Source organism: Canis lupus, chromosome 25 (genome assembly GCF_011100685.1).
Source record: "Canis lupus familiaris isolate Mischka breed German Shepherd chromosome 25, alternate assembly UU_Cfam_GSD_1.0, whole genome shotgun sequence".
Classification (NCBI taxonomy): Eukaryota; Metazoa; Chordata; class Mammalia; order Carnivora; family Canidae; genus Canis; species Canis lupus.
In genome coordinates, this window is record NC_049246.1 from 47,176,244 (window position 1) to 47,193,498 (window position 17,255).

The following is a 17,255-nucleotide window of genomic DNA, read 5'->3' on the forward strand; positions in this document are numbered from 1 at the left end:
ATTAGATCGTGAAATTTAAATTGTGCTTTCCAGGGTTGCTCGGGCTACTCATCAGCCTTATCTTGCTGATCCCACACCTCTCCCCAAGGGCTCATGTCCACCAGGCTTGGGTCACAGGGTGTCTTGCATCCATTTGCTCTTCACTTTGTTGAGCCTTACTGGTTTTTTATTATAATTAGCAGACCAGCCAGGATCTCAGGGATGAGGCGTGAAACTCACTCTGGCCACTTGCACACCCTGGTTAATCCGTCACCTTAAAACGCAGGGTGGGGTCTGCTCTTTACCACTCATTATGAGTGACTGCATGTTCCAGTGATCTTTTTTGTTGTTGTTGTTACTTTGACAATAAAGTTAATTCAGCTTTTTCATGGTTCTTTGAATCTGTCCTTCCCCATCCCACAGATAGAAAGATACTTGCAAACAGATACATTTAAATATGATTTGTTTTATTCTAGTGTACAGAAATGCAACTAACATTTCTTTGTATTGGTCTTATATACTGTCCATTTACTAACTGTTGTTCTTATTTCTCAGAATTTATAAATTACTTGTGGTTTCCTATGTAAATAGTCCTGCAATCCATAAATTTTGGGGGGTTTCCAGTCTTTGGATCTTTTATTTCTCTGTCCTGTCTTATTGCATTGGCCAACAGGGTTGAACACAGGCTGTTACAGGGAGCATCTTTGCCTTGAGCACCCTTTAACTCATACGGATTTTTTCTAACATTTCATCATTAAGTACAATGATGCCATGGGGTTCAAAAAGTACTCTTTCCCCCAATGTAAGGGGGTTCCCTTCTATTCCTAGCTCAATAAAATATTTCAGTCAATTTATTTTTCTTATTTAACTGTTTTCCCCCTTCTGATTTGGAAGGTGCATGTTCTTTCCTTGTGGAGATTTACCCTAATCCTCTATCACGTGTGCCTGATTTGCCAAAATCCAAGGTTCATTCTTCATCCCCTTCTAGAACATCCCCACCCAAGAACATGTTGGCTCTAATGTCCTCACCCCACCAGCCTGTCTCTGGTACTTTCAAATGAGACATTATTCTCAGTAGTAGTATGTAACATAATTTTTGCTTTAGATGCATGTCTCTATCTATTTACCTGTTCACCAGTCCTTCCCCAGTTCTGACCTTCTTTCTAGACACTTCTGGAGCATATCTGTTAGTAGCTTCTTTAACCAGGGTCTATTGGTAATAGGCTCTTTCCATTGCTTTTTTTTCTACACAAAATATATTCCACTTTTTACCTTCAAAAAGGTTTCCCTGGGATGCCTGGGTGGCTTAGTGGTTGAGCGTCTGCCTTGGGCTCAGGTCATGATCCTGGGGTCCTATGATCGAGTCCCGCACCGGTCTCCCTGCAGGGAGCTGGGACTCTACCTATGTCTCTGCCTCTCTCTGTGTGTCTCTCAAGAATAAATAAATAAACAAACTTTAAAAAAAGAAGAAGAAGAAGAAGGTTTTCCTGGGTCCCCTGTCTAAATTGACATTATTTTCTTCCCAGGGCTCAAGGATATTATCCCTCCGTCTTGTAGCTTGGATTGTTGTTCTTGAGACGTCCCTCATCCACAGAGCTACCATTTTTTTTAAGGGCAATCGGCCTTTTCTTGCTTTGTGTTATTAAGGGCCTTTTTAAATTTTGGTTTTCCACAGTTTCAGAAGCTTTTTGGTGTGGTTTTCACTGCTGTGATCCTTCCTGGTACATGTTGTTTTCCATGTCTAGAGCACCATCATTCACAGTCGTGTGAGGCTCCCACTGTTTGCCCAGCAGTAAGACGTGTGTCACACCTTCCATACTCCCCATCATTTCTGTTCACAGCATTCTCAAGGCTTCGTCTGTTTGAACCAGTCTCTCCAGGTCTGTCTCCTGGCTCTTCACTTCCCACCCCACCCCCACCCCCAGCTCCTCCTTCACCCTCTGGGGGGCATAGAGCTTGTTTTGTTTTGTTAACAGTTATAATCTGAATTTTCAAAACATCTACCTTTTTTTTTTTCTGATTGGCCTGATCGATTTTCATGGTCTTCTTTTGCTCAAAAATTCAGGATTGATCTTTTTATTTCATTAAACATTTCATGCATAGTTATTTTAAATTCTGCATCTGTAATCCTTTGGATCTAAATCTACTGTCCTGTTTCCTGTGTGTTTAGTGTCCTTGGTTTTGAGTTCTCATGTGCTTGATGTTTGTGGAATGCTCTTCCCTTGCAGGGAGATGCCAGGAGCCAAGGAGGCTCTGCAAACGTAGGACTGGTGTTTCCTTCCCGTCCTGATTGCCAAGTGGTGGGGCAAGGAAGGGGGGGGGGGGGTGTCTCTTGAGTTTCTCTCTCTCTCACCTTATTATGACCTTATTTGTGCCACCAAAGGTGTTTGTCCCTGAGGGTGACGTTCACTTGTAGGCATGTAGCACTCAATGCTCACTGTGTGGTTTCTTAATTCTTGGGGATTTGGGGAGGGGGAGAGGGGGTAGGCTAGAGGCTTGGAGATTAGGCCGTCGGTGCAACAACAAGTATGTCTTATGGGGAAGCCCTGCACATTTTTGTCTGCCATATTACAGGGCAGTATGTTTGGAAGAGGTTCTGGAAGGCCTGCCCAGGCCGGTGCACGAGTGCTCACCTGGGAGGAGTGTGGCACACATTTATTGCGTGGTAAACTCTGAGGGACCCTTCCAGCTGAGCCAGAGCCAGTGAAACAGTCAAGTAAGGGCCAAAAGTAGGGGATGAAGAGCATCCTACAGATCAGGGATATTAATAAGCAGAGTTGTAACTAATGAGGTGGTGGTGGGAAGAGGGAGAAAGTGGAATCTGGGGTGACTCTGAAGGTTTATGACCAGACATAGCATTGTAATCATTAACAGAAATACTGGAAACCAAAGAGGAGCATTTGGAGATCATAACAGATCTATTTCATGCGTGTTAATTTGATGTGAAGACAAAATATTTAAAGAATACCTGTGGGCATGTTTAAAATCCCTGAATGATTGGATCTGGGGGTCAGAGATACAAATCTGAGAATTGTCCACATATATTAGAAGTGACTGTCCATGCCTTGGAAGGAAATGAACCCTCAGAGCCTGTGAGGGGTGGATCGGGAGGCTGTGAACTACACCTGGGGTATATGTTCACCTCACTGGTGGTCAGTGAGGGAGAGCCAGGGAGGGGAAGCAGATGCTGTGATTTACAAGCTAGAAAGAAACTAGCTGAGCATGGCAAGGCGATGGCAAGCATGCCTAGTGCACCCCCTCTTCCCCTAGGGCCGACATTGCTATTGAGTGCAGCACTCATTCTCCAAGAGCCTGAAGCCAGCCTTGGGAACCTCTGCACGGACTCCTGGCAGCTGCTCAGAGCTCTCTGTTACAAAAAAAATGAGAAGTGTCCTGCATCCCTCCCGTAGCATCTCAGAGTAGGAAGGCTCTACAGGGCATCTCTGGGAGGCTCAATATCCTCCGGGCTCCCTCTGAAGAAGACACACAACAAGGGACTGAACCCTTCAAGGGTGTGGCATCCCAGTTGGTTGTTTCATCTGCAGATAGCTCCTTCAGGGAGAGAATCTTCTGCAAGTACAGACACAAATGGAGACGTAGAAGATGCTAGAAAAGGAAACTTGCATCCAGTTTAAGTAGATGCGGAAGACAAGTAGCGGGATTGACTTTGAAAGTGAGAAGCCGCAGAGGAGATGCTGCAGGGAGAGTAGATTTGGATAGCAAGAAATGAAGTCTGACAGTCGGATGTTTCCGTGAACACTTAAATATGTTTGTTCCCATGAGCAGATTTTGTATGCGTAGGTAAGTTCTGTTTAACATAGTTAATAGGGCAAAGCCAAACTGCACTGTAGCGGCTGGATTTGAAAGTTTGGTCTTTGCACCAGCTATTACCAGTGTTTCAGTGGAGAACGCTCCCTAACAGCTATTGCAGTGGAACGAAACAAAAAATATTGGCGTCTCTGTGCCACAGACCCCCCATCATCGTTCTCACTGCTTTGTACCAAATCATCTTAGGGTATGTGTACGCCAGCCCCCAGCCACCCCCACCCCCCGACGATGTCTCCCATGTGCCGGAACCCTTCCCCTCTACCCCTGTGCAGTGCCCAGCAGCCATGTGACTGACCCGTGGTCGGTGTGAAGCAAACTCCGTTCTGTCCCTTAGCTCCAGGGGTTATAGCTCATGATTCTGGCTGGAACACTTTGTGGGACCAGTTGTGCGGAAAAAAAATTTTTTTTAAGATTTTATTTATTCATGAGGGGCACAGAGAGAGAGGCAGAGACACAGGCAGAGGGAGAAGCAGGCTCCATGCAGGGAGCCCGACGTGGGACTCGATCCTGGGACCCAAGAATCAGGCCCCGAGCCAAAGGCAGACACTAAACCACTGAGCCACCCAAGCGTCCTAGTTGTGCAGAAATTTAAACTAGGAAGTTAATGGGTGTGATTTTTTTTTTTTAACTGAAAGATCCAGTAAATCCTGATCCGGGGGATCTTTTGTTGTGCATCTGAATTTCACAGATTAAGAAAAGTGTGAGCCTGTTCAGTAAATAGAAGCAACAGTTGTCACACTACACCCGTGAATTAGCGAGTTTTCCCAACCGCCTGTGGCTTACGTCATTCTTTCTTGTCTGTCAGCTCATTGGGATGGTTTTACACAAAGTACATGAATTCGAGGTTCTATCTTAACAAAATTCAGTATAGAAGAGATTGTGATTTATAGTGTTAGGATATAAAACCCTGTAGATGAAGAAGCTGGGCCTTAAAAAATCCACAGATGTAGTGTCTCAGACAATAATTGCAAGGTATGATACAGGTCAGTCCTGGAGAGACCTGTTTGAAAGTCACAACTAGGGTTTTTTGGGGGGTCAGGGATTAAGATTTTATGATTTTAAGATTTTATGATTAAGATTTCATTTGGAGAGAGAGGCAGAGGAGAGAGAGAATCCCAAGTAGACTCTGCACTAAGCAGTGGAGCCCGATGATGGGCTTGATCTCACGACCCTGAGATCATGACCTGAGCCAAAATTCACAGACTGAGCCACCCAGATGCCCCCACAGCTGGTTTTAAAAATGAAAATCCCAACAAGGCCATGAGTGTCCAAGGGCATCCTGGGGTGGGGGCGGGGGTTGGGGGTGGGCAATGGACACCCCTCGCCATCCTCCCCCACCTCCCTGTTCCACAGCAGGTTCACTGTTCTGCTTCTACGTAAACATGGGGGCTCATTTGTTCTCAGGCTCAAGAGCACAATAGATTGAGGTAAAATTCTGATGGCCCCCTCACTTCTGAACTCTTATCACTGTCTCTCCAGAACTCGAGCCAGAGAGAGTCCGTGAGTGAGGGATGCTCACGTCCCCTGCAAGCAAGTGGAAGACCCCTAAGGCCCCTGTGTCTCGCGATCCATTCCAGGGGTCCTGCCCTTGCCTTTCAAGGGGCACCCCCCTTCAGCCCCTTTCCCAAGGTTTCCTGGGTCTTCTCCACAGAAGCCCAGCTTGGCCCCCTTTTTGGGGGGTGGGTGGGCATCAGTGCAGCTGAGACCAGGCCCGACCTGCACTCGGCATCTGCACCCCACAAGGTAGCCCCATCTCAGGAGCTTTTAACAACTCCAGGGTTGTCACAGACCTTTGAGAAGCTGGGGAAGCCCTGGACCCTCCTGTCAGACAAATGCTATTCATGTTCCCCCAGGACCGGGTACATTAACAGGAGGCCTTCCACAACAGTTTTGCCAGTGGATGGGCCCATCTTCCCTCGTTCAGGTGCCATTCAGAGCAGGTTCCAGGTCCCCAGGGGACTAAGCTCTAAAATAGTGTTTTTACACACGGCACAATAGTGTTCCCAGAATGCGTCAAGGTTCTAAACGTAAAGGCGACATGGCCCTGTTTCCAAAGCAGTTGATGGTCATTCAGGGAAGCGGTTCCCCAGAGCTGGCTGGGCATTCTGGGGCCTGGGGCCACCCCTGGTGTGGGGCTTGGCAGCATCACTGAGTCAGGTGGGAGGGATCCCTCAGCAGCAGTGGCTGAGGCTGAGGGGCCCAGAAGGCGGCGGGGCTGACCCGGGCCCCAGGGCGCTGGGCGAGGTCAGGCTGTGGGCACCCTGAGTGGGGCTCGGGAGCCAGGGGTGTGGAAGGGCGGGGCTTGGTGCAGTAGGTGTGGCCACATGCGAGTGACAGAGTGGTCACCCAGGCAGTGGTCAGCTCAGTAGTTCGTAGGTGGTTCTCATTAGGAACCACAACTGCTCACCGGGCGATGGTAACGCGGCTGCTTCACGGATCGAGTGAGCTGTTGTGCCTAAAACTCCAGCTCGAGGTCTCTCCGTGGTTATTGGTAACTGGTCATGCTCTTTATATGTGGCTCCCCCTGTCTCTTTGTCTCTGTGGCAGTCGGGGCGGGGGAGGACAAGTAGAGGGTCTCCCATGGTCTAGGCCATGTCAGCCTGAGCGGCACATGCCACCAAGCCAGAGGACCACACCATGAGGTAGGCGGCCTTTCCCACATTTTAAGGATAAGGAAGTGAGCCGGAGCCAAGAATGGGTCCCAAGACTCCCCCGTGGCAAGTGGTTCGACAGGCTTTGATTGCAGGTCCCACGCGTCCCGGGGTAGACCGTCGTCCCATGGCAGTCGTGAAGTCGCTTCAGGTCCCCTGGATCCGCGCTCACCCTCCAGGCAGAAGATGATGCAATCGGAGCCTTCCTCCCTGGAGTGGGTCTTCTGCTGTTCAAGAACAGAATCCCGCAGGCATCCCCACTTGCTGCTGGTGGATCTGTGGGTCTACAGGCAGTTGCTGGAAAGAAATCAAGACTCTACCCCGAGATTAGCGCTATTAACTTAATTTTCACCCCACAGATACCTCGGTGGCGCGAGTGACAATGTCATTTTCCTGAGTTGCTTCCTCTGTGCCCAGCGCAGAGACACTGACATCACACGCTGATTGTCATTTTTCCTCATCCCTTGAGCATTGATTGAAACCCAGCTGAACCACGCTGGCTTTAGGAGCCACGTCTTGAGTGTTTGGAGGTCTGTGGATTCAGATCTCCGCTGTGTAGTCGGCCGGTCCTGTGTGTGCTGCAGCCCCATGCAGGCGCGATTGAACCCAAAGGCACTTTTATGACCGAGGACTGGCGGAGGGGCCGCGGTCTCATGAAAGCTAAACTCTTCATCCCCACCACTCTGTGTTTCAGAACAAGAAGAAAACTTTGAGTTTATCATTGTGTCCCTCACTGGCCAGACGTGGCACTTTGAAGCCACCACATATGAAGAGCGGGATGCGTGGGTCCAAGCCATCGAGAGCCAGATCCTAGCCAGCTTACAGTCATGTGAGAGCAGCAAGAATAAGGTAAGACCCTTAGCAGGCTGCCCCCCGAAATCAAGAGCCACTGATCGTTAAAGGGAAGTGGAGGCCCCGAGTAATGCCCGAGGGAGGGGAGCATCATATGATGTGTGTGACTGACAAGACCCAGTTATTCTTCTGAGCGGAAAGCTAAATAATTGAAAAGAATAAAAAACACTTTGTGTCGATACGTATCAAGTATTAGTATCCTCGCCAACCACGGCCCTATGGCGGAACCCGTTTTAAATCTTGACGCTCAGCTAATCCCAGATAGAGAGCATTGACCCTTTTATGGTGGATGACGGGATCTCTCAGACCCTTGGGGCTTACGCGGCCACATTTACTTTGTTTGGCGTGGAATACGCTCCGGAGAGGAGAGGCAGACTTAAAAGGTGCACTGTTCTCGTCTCACAAGTGCACAAAATTCAAGCCCGTGTCGAGGTGGAACACCGACTGTGGTTCCGGACGCGAAGGCAAAGCGGAGGCGCCAAGACGAGCGCGGGGAGTTGGGGGAGGAGACCCCGTCCATTCTCTCCCCTCCGCTGGCGAAGCCCCAGATGTGTTTTGTTCAGCAGTCGGAGGTGATCCTTTGCAGTTGTTTAGCCAGAAACCAAACAAAACACCCGTAAGCCGCCTTACCTAGAGCCCTGCCAGGGATACTCCTCATAGAAAAGTCGCTCTTCCCATTACGGCTTCTTCTCATTCATGATTTTATGGCTTGGGATTTTCATGGCTTGGGAGGTCTCAACCGCTTCTCCGGGACACTGTAGAGGCTCAAAGAGCGTTTCGATTTTTCACACTCTCTCCAACTAGGAAAGGAGAGAAAGCACCGCCCCGCGACCTGCAACTTCATTTTGTGACCATTTGGAGAAATCTCTGCCAATGATTTATGCTCAGCTTCATCATTAAGAAGGGAGTCTATCTTTCAGAAAGATGGAGTGTCTTTCTTTATTACCCTCTTCACCAGGGTAAACCAGACCACAGCCGTTATTATTATAATGTAATTTGCTTCTCTTCTTTAAAGATGTTTTATACCCAAGGTGGAGAGAATCCCTGCCTTTCCTTTCTGAGAACCTTGGCTTTACTGAGTCACGTCCACGGACGAGGCTCCTGAAGTGAGTGCAAGGAAGCTTCTGGGTCTCCTCGCAGATGGGGATTGACGACACATGTCATACACCAAGCACGGAGCCTAGCTTAAGAACAGGAGTGGGGGGATCCCTGGGTGGCGCAGCGGTTTAGTGCCTGCCTTTGGCCCAGGGCGCAATCCTGGAGACCTGGGATCGAATCCCACATCGGGCTCCCCGGTGCATGGAGCCTGCTTCTCCCTCTGCCTATGTCTCTGCCTCTCTCTCTTTCTCTCTCTGTGTGACTATCATAAATAAATAAAAATTTAAAAAAAATAAAAAAAGAACAGGAGTGGGGAGAACATGTGGCTGAGCAGACACATCCTCCAAAGTGTGCACACCGTCATAGTATCTCACGTCAGACTCGAACCCATGCCACATCCTCCCGATTCGGGAAGAGCTAAATCCCCCATCTCTTTGTTCCATTTCACACCCTTACCAGAGTCTTCCCAGCTCTTTGGGAAAACAGCATCACATCTGGGCCTGACACACCAGCCTAAAATGCTGTTCCCTTTGCTAGCTGTGTGGGCTCAGGGGTGCTCTCCCTGGGAGGACTCCCTGAGCACCGGGGAAGACAGGTCCATACCTGTTTACCTTGGGAGTTTGCTGGATCGATGGCAGAGTGCACAGCAGGAAAATCACATCCAAGAGATAGCTGGAGGGAAAATACAGACTCATTGAGAATGAGCTCTAAGAAATTTTAGCTGCCTGTGGATAATTCAGGCGTGGGCGTACACGTGCGTACATATGTGTACGTGTGCTATAGAAGTCAGGTAGAGAGACAGGCACGTTCCTCTGTGTGCACGGACACACATACTCCAGCTGCCAACCTTAAATTGTTAAATACACTTTGAATAGTGGGATATCTAACCAAACGGAATAAAATCTTAATAATGTATTATGTTAATTAGATAGTAGAAATGAACAAATTACAATTTATACTTTTAGGTAGTAAGCAATCCTTTGGGTTTTTAAAAGATTTTTATTTATTTATTTGACAGAGAGAGAGGGTCAAGCAGGGGGAGGGGCAGGCAGAGGGATAGGGAGAAGCAGGCTCCCCACTGAGCAGGGAGCCCAATGTAGGACTCAGTCCTAGGTAGGACCCTGAGATCACGACCTGAGCTGAGGGCAGATGCTTATCCCACTGAGCCACCCGGGTGCCCCAGCAATCCATTGTTTTACATCAAACAAATCTGACATGAGATGATTCAATTTACGAATTCTGACCTAAAAATCAAGCTTATCTTAAGTGTCCTCTAAAATTTTTTTGGGTTTAGCCATTATTAAACGTGTGCATCGTTAGCTTTAGAAATAGTACATATCCTGGGTGCCTGGCTAGCTCAGTCGGCAGAGCGTGCGACTCTTGATCTTGGGATCATGAGATGAAGCTCCACATTGAGCACAGAGTTCACTTTTTAAAAATTAGCTCAAAAAATAGCACATAGCCTTTTACCTAGCACTTCTGTTTCCAAAACTTTGTCACCAGTAAGTAATGACAAATGCAGGCAAAGATTTAGCAACAAGTGAGTTCTTTATAGCACTATTTACAGTGGAGAAAAATTGGAAACCACCTAAAGGTCCATCAAAAAAAAAACTCCAGAAAGATGTTCTTTTTTTTTTTTTTTTTTTTTTTTTTTTTTTTTTTTTTTAAATTTTTTATTTATTTACTATAGTCACACACAGATTGAGAGAGAGAGAGAGAGAGAGAGAGGCAGAGACACAGGCAGAGAGAGAAGCAGGCTCCATGCACCGGGAGCCTGATGTGGGATTCGATCCCGGGTCTCCAGGATCACGCCCTGAGCCAAAGGCAGGCGCCAAACCACTGCGCCACCCAGGGATCCCCCAGAAAGATGTTCTTAACGTTGAGTGGTATGCAGCCGCTCAATATGTTGGTGTTAGAGAACACCTGGTGGCATTGAGAAGTGACAGTGTGTCATTAGGCTAAAAGCACAGATTCCAAAGCAATATGTGCTGGCTTTTTTTTTTTTTTTTGTACATGTATGTGTACAGGTGTGCTTTTAAAAACAGGCTAGAAGAATAGATCCCATGATGTTAATAAAACGTAAGTACAGATGATCACAACATAGCTTATCAATTCTTATATTGTTCTTATGCCCCTTCTGAATTTCTTTAACTTGTAGAGAGAAGAGGGGTTAAGCATCAATTTAAGAACAAATGCCCCTTCCTGCCCCCCACCCTAGTTAGGGACTTTGTTGCATAGCAACGGAGATACTCTTAATGTGAAAAGTGCATCTCTAAGGCATGAAGCGTGGTGTGGATGTGGTTTCCTGGCGAGGAATCATGAGCTGTGTCTCATGGTGTTGATTAAGCCCTGACCCATGGCTCATAAGCAGATTATTTCCCATTCTTCCGTCTTCACAGCAAGCAGACACGACAAAGCACGTTAACCACTTCCATTCTCCGGCGGGGGTGGTGGGTCTGTGTTCACTCACGAATGATCCAGAACTTACTTCCGTCCTCGTTTCTGGTAGAGTCACCTCATCCCGTAGGTCTTAACGCAGAGCACGAAACATTCTCCGTCAGTTGTGCTTTCTTCCTGAAGAGGAGTGGCTGCTTCGAGTGGTCTTCATCCTGCATCTGCTGAAAAGGGTTGAATTTTGCCCTGACATTACTAGCGGATGTGGAAATGTCTCCCAGGTGCTTACACCTTGTATTTGTCTTTCTTCCCGTATGCCCAGTCCCGGCTGACGAGCCAGAGTGAGGCCATGGCTTTGCAGTCGATACGAAACATCCGCGGGAATTCCCACTGCGTGGACTGCGACACCCAGAGTAAGTGTGGGCTGGGAGGGGGGCCAGAGGGGGGTTGGGCCCTCCTCACGGGAGATGGGATGCTCTGAGAGGCCCACGCTGCAGTGGACCCATTTCTGACATTCAGCACGTAAGATGTATTATGTGACGTGATGACTTTTAATTCCAAAATCATATGTTCTAGATTTTGGCAACCAGTGGTCTTGGTCTTTATCTTTTCTTTCCTTTTCTTTTTTTCTCTGTGTGTGTGTGTTAGAAATTCATCGTAGGATAAAGTATATGGTGGAATCTGGTAGACTTCGTAATTACTGCTTCCTGCCTTGAAGTAACCGAGTTTTACTTCATGCTTCCCACTGTCCAATACGTAATACTCTGCTCCCTCTGAGAAAGTCATTTTGTTGTTATCCTTGAGGCTAAAGACAGACTTTAATTTTCTACATCCCAGCCCTTCGCACAGTGCTGGATGCATTCAGTAAACTCTTCCCAGTTATATATTTGTTGTTGTTGTTGTTGTTGTTGTTAAAAAACAGACCCGGGGCACCCAGGTGGTTCAGTTAGTTAAGCGCCTGCATTTGGCTCAGGTCATGATCTCAGGGTCCTGGGATCGAGCCCCACATCCAGTTCCCTGCAGCAAAGAGTCTGCTTCTCCCTCTCCCTCTCCCTCGGCCTCCTTGCCACTTGTGTGTGCTCTCTCTCTCGTCTCAGGCAGACTTTGAGCAGAAGTTGGTGTTTACAGGGGGCTGTGGAAGCCGGCGAGATCTGAACAGGTGACTGAGGGAGTCATGCAGTCAGGGGAGCAGCAAGACATGCAGCTCAGTGGCTGAGGTTTGTACATTTATGGAAAGAGTACCTGCTGCTCAGGTTGGAGGCTGGTTGGGGCCAAAGGAGGTGAGGGCACTGTGTGGCAGGAGGTGAGGGTGCTAAGTGGAGAACATGAAAGCCTTGATCTGCATCTGTAAACAGTGGGAGCTCCTTGGAGATTCAGAGCGGGGTCGGAAGGGTTTTGCGCTGTGCTTGGGGAGATTGTCCTGGCCCCACCACCTCCTGAGGAGTGGAGGGAGGGGGCGGCCACTGAGAAGGATGGTCAAGCAAACAGTAAGAGGCAAGCACTAACTCAGGATGTCAGATTAAGGGGAACGGGAGCCTCCTCTGAGCGAGCCCAGTGCTGCGGGGCAGGAACGGGAGAGGTTGGAGGCCAGGGTCTGTGGCCTCCAAGTGAGAGAAGGGGGTCTCTTCCTTAAGTGTCTTCTTTTGTTTGAATATTTTAATTTTACTTTTAAAATGTGTCTTGAAATGAAGTTAGTATTAAGTGTGCGTTTTTATCAAAAAGTTGTTAAGGGAGAGTTTTTATAGCCGTTCGAGCCTCCATCAGAAGTGCCTAAGGTCGTTCTCACCACACAGCTCGAGTCCCATAGAGGCCCGATTCCGGGGCTCACGGGCTTCGTGGTACGTGGGTCACTTTCGGGCAGGAGTCCTTCCTGGGAGCAGGGGGGTCGTGGGACCCCCAAAGTGGGGGTCAGGTAGTGGGGAGGGGAGGCCCCTGAGTAGTTGTGCAGGGACGGAGGGTGCGGGGAGAGGCCGAGAGTGGATTATGGAGGAGAAAGAGGTCTCGAGCTCCCAGTCCTTAAACATCAGGGCTCTTAGTTCTCGTGACTGAGAGTGTGGGTGCTGAGGTGGGCCCCTGACAGGGAGGAAGTGGAGGGTCTGAAGGGTCGCTTTAGATATCCCGGGTCACAGAAATCGCAGGCGGAGCTCCCTGCCCCCCTGCTGTATTTTTTCGGAGAACCAGGAGAACAACGGGGGACAGAGATCAAAGACACAAGGAGGTGACACATTGGCAAAGGTTTTTTTTTTTTTTTTTTTTAATCAAAATACCCAATTTTGGTGAAAATGCTGGGCAGTGTACCACCCACACGCTGGCAGCGAACTGTAAAACCTCCCCAGGGCAGTTTGGCAACGTACATGAAAAGCCCCAGACAAATGGGTGCCCCATACTCCTGCTCATGCTCCGGGATCCAGGGCCATGGGGGCGAGCAAAGGGGCGCAAAGCTGTAGCGTCAGAGGTGTTCATCACGACGCTGTTTACAGAGCAGAAAATTTAAAAGTAGTTATATATATTTTTTTAAAAAATATTATATTGAGATGGAGAAATCTTACAATGCTCTGGAAATGAGAAGGTATTTAGGCAGTGAGTCAAGGAGACCTAGTGAATCATTGTAGGGATTTAGGTGGAAAAGATCCGTGAGGATGCATTCCAGAAACGTTGACCCCACGCATCCCTGCAAGTGGTAGGATCTTTGGTGATGGGGGTCGTCTGATTGTTTTATAGTGAGCACTTGTGTCTGAGGAAATTGGCCTGTATCTTGGCGTGTGCAAGTACGCGTAATGGCCAGACACTAAACGTAAGGAAGGGCTCTTGTTTCTGGGTGTTGAAGAGGAAACGCGGCCAAGAAGAGGCTGCAGCTTTCTGCCGGGCCCCGGAGAGCCTGACTCCTCCTCCAGGGACCTGGCCCTGCCTGCACCTTCCCGGGGAGCCCACAGGACGCCCTTGCAGCCCCCGATGTCACAGCTTGGGAGGTCCCCCCTCATGCTTCCAGGGGCTTCTGGCAGGAGGGGGTGGCCCTGCCAGGCCACCAGTGTAGGGGAGGCTTCCTTGGACGCCAGTGGGATCGGGGCTTCTGTACTCTGCTGCTGAAGCCCTAACACAGGAAAGGACACCCTGCCCTCCACGCGGGTCCTGGGCACCAGGCCTGGGGCCTCCGGCTGGTGTACAGCCTCGGCGGGTTTTTGTTATTCTTACTGATTGAAGGGCTTTCTTTTTTTACTTTTTTTTTTTTTTTTTTTTTTTTTGAGAAAAGAGAAATTGAGAATAAGAACATGACTTTTCTGGGTCCCGGGTAGCTTTGTGTGTTCTCCGCTGCAGCCTGATCGTGCCGTGGCTCTGCTCCTTTCGCTTCCAAGACGTTATCAAACCGCAACCCAGAGGGTAGGGCCCGCCTCCGCCCGAGCCAGGCGCCTTCGGGACAGGGGGCCACGCGCGCCCGCGGGCCTCTCCGGGAGCCCCTCGCACAGCACGGCCCGCCGGACCCCAGGAGCGCGGACCAGAGGCCAGCGTGCTCCCGCCCCCGCCCCGGCCACGGGCTGCTCGGGGAGGTCTCCGCCTTCCACAGTTCCCTCAGCTGTCTGAAGGCAGAGCCCGAGGGGCCCAGTCCCCGGGGTCCCTTCTCGTTGCACGGAGCTTCGGCAGAGGCCCCCCGAGGCCCCGCCAGCCTGGCCCCGGAGACGGGCGGCCCCGACGAGGACCGTCCACGCGGACAGCGCTTGGCTGTGGCCCGACGGAGGGAGACAGGATCAAACCGAGGGGAGCGGCTGTGCCCTCCGCTGTGACGGCGCAGCCCCGAAGCCGGGACAGAGCACGCGCCCCTGTCCTCCACGCGCTGTCGGGGACAAAGGTGGCAAGAGGGAAGGCGCCCATAGGAATTGGCTAATAAATGCTGCGTTCCAACACGAAGAATTATTTTTAATAGGAAGTGCTTACGTATGTGTCAAGTGAACAGAAGCCAGAAGACGTCTTTTGTGTAGTGCATTCCTTCCATGAAAATACGCACAGATAAAAAATACCAGCTGTCCACGATCGGAGTGGGTGGTAGTTCCAAAGATTTGCTTTCTTCGTTCTTTGTACTCTACACACGTCTTTTGTTTTGTTTTGTTTTTTTCTTTTTTTTTTTTTTTTTTAATAATTACACACATCTTTAAATGAGCCTGTTCCTTTCCTGGTTATAAAGGGATCTCAGGAGAGGATGGAGGGGGACTTAGGGGCGTGGGCCCGTCCATCGGCCTTTGTCCCTGTGAGAGCGAGGCCATTTGCTCCACAGTCCTGGGCTCCAGGGGCCACAGCCGCCTCTCTCGGCCCTTCCGACTGGCTTATGAACGTTGTCCCCCCAGTTTAGTTGTGTCCCCCTGGGGCAGAGGGGATGGGGCTTGGGGATTTCCGTGACACACGGGGTTTGGAGCTGTAGGAACTCTGCTCCACCCACCCCTCATTCTTCCTGAGAATGTGCCAGAATGCCAGGAGCCGCCTGTCTGCACACCTGGGAGACCCCAGAACGGTTTTCCAGAATGGGCTCTGAGGTTCCTTAGCTCGGGGGAGCCGTCTGTGGAGGGAGCCGCTGATGCAGTCAGTTTGGAAACCCACAGCCTCCATCCCTCGAGGAGCTGCAGCCCCAGGACATCTGTGCTTCTGGGAAATCTGCCGTAAAGATAAAGCGTGGCCAGGCCCTTCGGACAGTGGAAGTCTGTTGAGGGCACCTGTTGCCAGCCCTCCGGCAGGAGAGTCAGGAAAGTCCCCCGTCAGGAGCCCTTGAGAAGCCAACACCTTGGAGCCCTGGCGCGGACAGACTCACGGAGGCAGTGCGGCCTTCCCACCGCTCCGGGGCCCCCTCATCCACGAGGCCCTCCTGCCCCCCGGGCCGGAGCTGACCCCGCCCTCCCGGCTGGTCCCCTTGCCCTGGATGGAAATCACCCTAGCTGATCTCCCCCCGCCGTGCTGTGTGAACGCTGTAAGCGCCTTCTCTCCCGTTATCCTGCCAGATGTCTGGGAGCGTGTCTTACCCTTGTGCCTCCAGACCTGCCCCAGGAAGGGGCTCCCCTCCCCCCCTAGTCTCTGGGTGTCCCAGCAGAACCTGTCATAGGAGCACATTCAGCCTCTCACTCCTGTTGCCTTTTCCTACTGGTATAAAAAGAGACTGCAGATTCTGTAACTATCAGCCTGACATTGTTGGATCTTTGCCCACATGTCACCTCGGAGAAGCCTTCCCTGACCACCACGGGGTCTAAATCACACACACGGATAAGATCTGTGTCCCTCTTGTGCTCCATAGCGGGGTTTTCCCAGAGCACACATTTACCCAACATGCTGTGTGTTGTTCCAGGTTGTTCACTGTTGGTCTACCCCATGGAATCGAAGCCCGACACTTAACCCCCAGGACAGCCCCACGGGGTTGGGCATCATTGGCCTCGTTTCTTACTCGATGCCTGGAGAACAGAAGACACTTGCAAGGGGCAGGCAGGCAGGAGGCTTGTGTGGACAGGCAGTGGGGGTCACTGCACTGGAATGGACATGGGAGACCATTCAGGGCTTTAAGGCCATGCTGGCCCCACCTGTCGGCCTGAGGAGGCAGCCCAGGGCCTGCCCCGATGCATCCTGGTGGGTGCAGGGTGTGTGACCCCGCAGTGTTGCTCGCAGTGCTTAGATGCTGCTGCCACCTGCTCAGAAATTGTTCTCACCTACTGGAGCAGAGGCAAGGCCGTCCCTCCTGGGCCCCAGCAGCAGGACACTCAGAGGCCATGTCCCTGCAGCCACTGGTCTTACTGAGGTGATGGCAGGTCCCAGCAATACTTCACTTCCCTCCACCTTCAGTGTTTCTAATTTTCACAGAGATCTGCGTGTAGTCATTGAAACGTGTCCTGTATGTCCTCCTTCAGGGGACACCACACCAACGGTCTCCGAAGCTCCTGGGGCAGCAGGTGGGGTGGCAGTGCGCTGGGTTCCCAATCGGGGGTCAGGACCGTTGGGGTTCTGTGCCTGTAGGATAGCCCAGAGAATGGCTGCAGAGGTGGGCATTGGCACCCGGAAGGGGGACCTTCCCACGTTGAGGCAAGTGGCTCATGGCGACAGTGGGGACAGTGTGTAAAAGCATTCACCAGTGGCTCTCAGCAGTGGGTGGAGGTGGGCACGTGAACCTCCTGGCTCCTAGTCCATGTCCCACACCTAGCTGCCCCAGCCGGCCCCTAGGACGGGACGGGTCCTCCGCTCTAGCTCGGCCATTCCTTCAGTCCTTCCTCCTCCTCTGCCTGAGGCAGGCTCTGAGGTGACGCCATGAACGAGGTCGGGGCCCCTGGCACTGCCCTTCTGCAGGGAGGGTTTTGGGAAGTGAGGCCCATGACTGTGAGGGGCTCCTAGGAGCAGCTGGAAGGCTGCTGTGAGGCCACTGGGAGGGGGACAGTCCCTAGGAGGCCAGGTGCGTCCCGAGGCCTGCAGGAAGAGAAGCCCGGCAGAGGG

The 17,255-nt window shown here is 50.8% G+C and overlaps 1 protein-coding gene across 16 annotated transcripts in view; it reads left to right on the plus strand.

The window, feature by feature from the left end:
- The window catches only part of AGAP1 (ArfGAP with GTPase domain, ankyrin repeat and PH domain 1), a 532,124-nt gene that overhangs the window by 444,700 nt on the left and 70,169 nt on the right, over positions 1–17,255 (plus strand). For all 16 annotated transcript variants that reach the window (XM_038574273.1, XM_038574276.1, XM_038574283.1 and 13 more), the window contains 2 exons: positions 7,153–7,307; positions 11,125–11,215. In XM_038574273.1, coding sequence (XP_038430201.1) covers positions 7,153–7,307; positions 11,125–11,215 — 246 coding nt within the window. The remainder of the gene's footprint in view (positions 1–7,152; positions 7,308–11,124; positions 11,216–17,255) is intronic.